The 2,673-nt window shown below is 45.5% G+C and overlaps 1 protein-coding gene across 1 annotated transcript, besides 2 other annotated features; it reads right to left on the bottom strand.

Moving 5' to 3' along the window:
- Positions 1–2,251: part of a repeat region (repeat 1) that runs on past the window's edge.
- Positions 1,821–2,414, bottom strand: orf197b (hypothetical protein). The gene has a single exon. It carries the CDS (start codon positions 2,412–2,414, stop codon positions 1,821–1,823), a length of 594 nt encoding a protein of 197 aa, YP_173502.1.
- Positions 2,252–2,673: part of a repeat region (repeat 2) that runs on past the window's edge.

Consider the following 2,673-nt stretch of genomic DNA (forward strand, 5'->3'; position numbering starts at 1 on the left):
GGTCAATGGCCTGACTAAGAAAATTGCTGAAGCTGCAGTTACAGAGGGGAGAATTGGAATTGAATCCAAGGCTTTGCCTCTAGGATCATCTTACCTTCTAACTAAGGAAGTTTTCTACTAATTCAATCGATGTTTTCACCTTACTTAACTAGAGAGCAGATGCTGGAGGGGGAGGCCGGGCTTTCGCCTTTAAAGGGATAAGCTGTGATGTGATAGGCACGAAGTCAAGCAACCTATGAGTAAGTACTCCCGGTCTATACCTTGGCTAAAGTATCTTGCCAGGTATGCTAAGCTACCTATCCCTAAAGAGAATAGGCATCTTGTTACGGATAAAACTACGTTTAAGAAAGAACGATCATATGATGTCCAGAAAACGCATTAGAAAGCTCTATAGAGGTACGCAGTTGCTCCACCGATAGGGAAAGGGGAGAGGGATTGCGAAAACAGAATTACGATAGCTCAAGTTCAGTGAGCTTTAGGTATTGGTATTGAGAAGAAGAAGGCTTTTTCTTTCTCTTTTATTTTTGTCCCGAAGTCATTCTCCATTCCAATTTGGAATAGCAAGCGTAAGCGCAGGAGTTTTCTTGCTCTCGCTATCGTACCTCAGCCTTTCCACAAGCACTAACTAAGCCTTCATCCTCTCCCTATGCTCTTCCTGCGCTGTAGCTTTTCTCAATCCTCTCGCTATCGGTAAAGCAACTATGTACCTTTCAGTCGGTACAGTGTCTTTCGCTTCCCTTACTCCACTCTTTTCTCCTTTTAGGGAAAGAAAGAGCTTTGTAAAGCGATTCATATCGATTACTTAACGCCCTCTTCCCTGCTAGTATCCCTGTCCCATTAAGGTTAGGTGGGGGAATGGAACTGAAAGAAAGACTGCGGGAGAATATAGGTCTACTTTTTCTGCTGGCTTGGTTGAACTGGCTAACCCTGCATTGCTTTCAAAGGAATGCCTTTTGCTATTGTTACTTCCCTCTCAACTTGCCATAGGACTTGTAAAATTCCCACATCCGATTCGTAAACAGACAGGCTTGACCCGACCCTCAGACTGTCTTATAATAAGATAGTCATAATAGTCTAGTGCTAAGGCCTAAAAAGAAAATGAGCAAAATCCTCCTCCTTCAGGTGTGGCTTAGCATTAGGAAGTTCTTATAGAATGCGCTGTGAGGGAGAAGACAGAAGCAACTGACATAGTGAATGTCCGAGGAGTCAATAAGTGCCTCACTTTACAGTAAAGGAAGACGAATCCGCGAAAGGAAAGGTAACTGAAAGCGTATCTGCTTTGGGGCTTGAAGGATTTTCTGTTCTGACCTTCCTGAGCACGAGAGGCGTAACGATCTGGGCACTGTCTCGGAGAGAGGCTCGGTGAAGTAGACATGTCTGTGAAGATGCGGACTACCTCCACCTGGACAGAAAGACCGATTGAAGCTTAACTGTTCCCTGGGATTGGCTTTGGGCTTTTCCTGCGCAGCTTAGGTGGAGGGCGAAGAAGGCCTCCTTCCGGGGGGGGCCGAGCCATCAGTGAGATACCACTCTGAAAGAGCTAGAATTCTAACCTTGTGCCAGGACCTACGGGCCAAGGGACAGTCTCAGGTAGACGGGCGTAGGGGGCCCACACCAATCCATCCCGAACTTGGTGGTTAAACTATACTGCAGAAATTGAGAATAGATCATGATGAAACTGATGATCTTTCTTTTTTTCCCCTCCCTTTCTTTGAACCTTGTCAATGATCGAACTTAAAGATATGAACTGAGTGCCATTTGATGAGTAACTGAGAACAAAGGAGAGGGATATGGAAAGAATGAAGTAATCAAAGAAGAAGTTATAGCAGAAATATATTTTGCACTAGGGAATCGGTGACTGTGAGATGCTCCTCCCAGAGTTCAAGAAAATGTAGAAACTGGGGGGAGTCTCTATCAATTAGTGCCAGATAAATTTCTGAATAGTGGAAGGAGTCAATCTCCAGGATGAATGTCTCTACGACATTCTTGACGTCTTCCGGTTGTGGGGAGTAGTCCAGTGACCGCAACATGTGTGTCGCGCACCGGACCAGCCGGTTTTGCTGGCGAACAAAGCGGTCTATCGCCCTTTGTTCCTCCACCGAGAGACTTCCCCCCCCAGGAATTAATGGTTGATATGGTTCTTCTGGGGGTTCCTCGGGGGGAAGATTCAGATCGGGAATTATGGGCTCCGGCAGGGGTGTCACGGAATTCCCCAATCCCAGAGTCAAATCCATGGGTTCCCTACTAATTACTGCGATCACATAAAAACATAAACTTTGAGGCTCAATAGCTAAATACATGGCAATTGAATCATAAGCCGAGATCATAAAGAGCATACCGCGAGTAGGAAGTGGAATTAATACAATGGATTCAAAAGCATCAAACCTCTCTTGTTCGAAAGAATTGAAACACATCGAAATGGTACCAGCCGTACTTAATAATAGAAGGATTTGGCAGAAATATGTAAAATTGTCCCTCCTAAAAAGATTATTCCAGAATAAATGGGCAATAGTTAGGAGAGGTGCGCCAGCGGCGAGCAGAAGCAAGGTTATTAGATACCTCAGGAAAGCCCGGCCAGAACCACACGTGCAAGTTTCCCTGCATGTGGCTCGTCCGTGATAACTTCTTCGGATTTGCGTGAACTAGCGGACCGATCACTAAGTGGGGATGCTC

Source organism: Nicotiana tabacum, mitochondrion (genome assembly GCF_000715075.1).
Source record: "Nicotiana tabacum mitochondrion, complete genome".
Taxonomy (NCBI): domain Eukaryota; kingdom Viridiplantae; phylum Streptophyta; class Magnoliopsida; order Solanales; family Solanaceae; genus Nicotiana; species Nicotiana tabacum.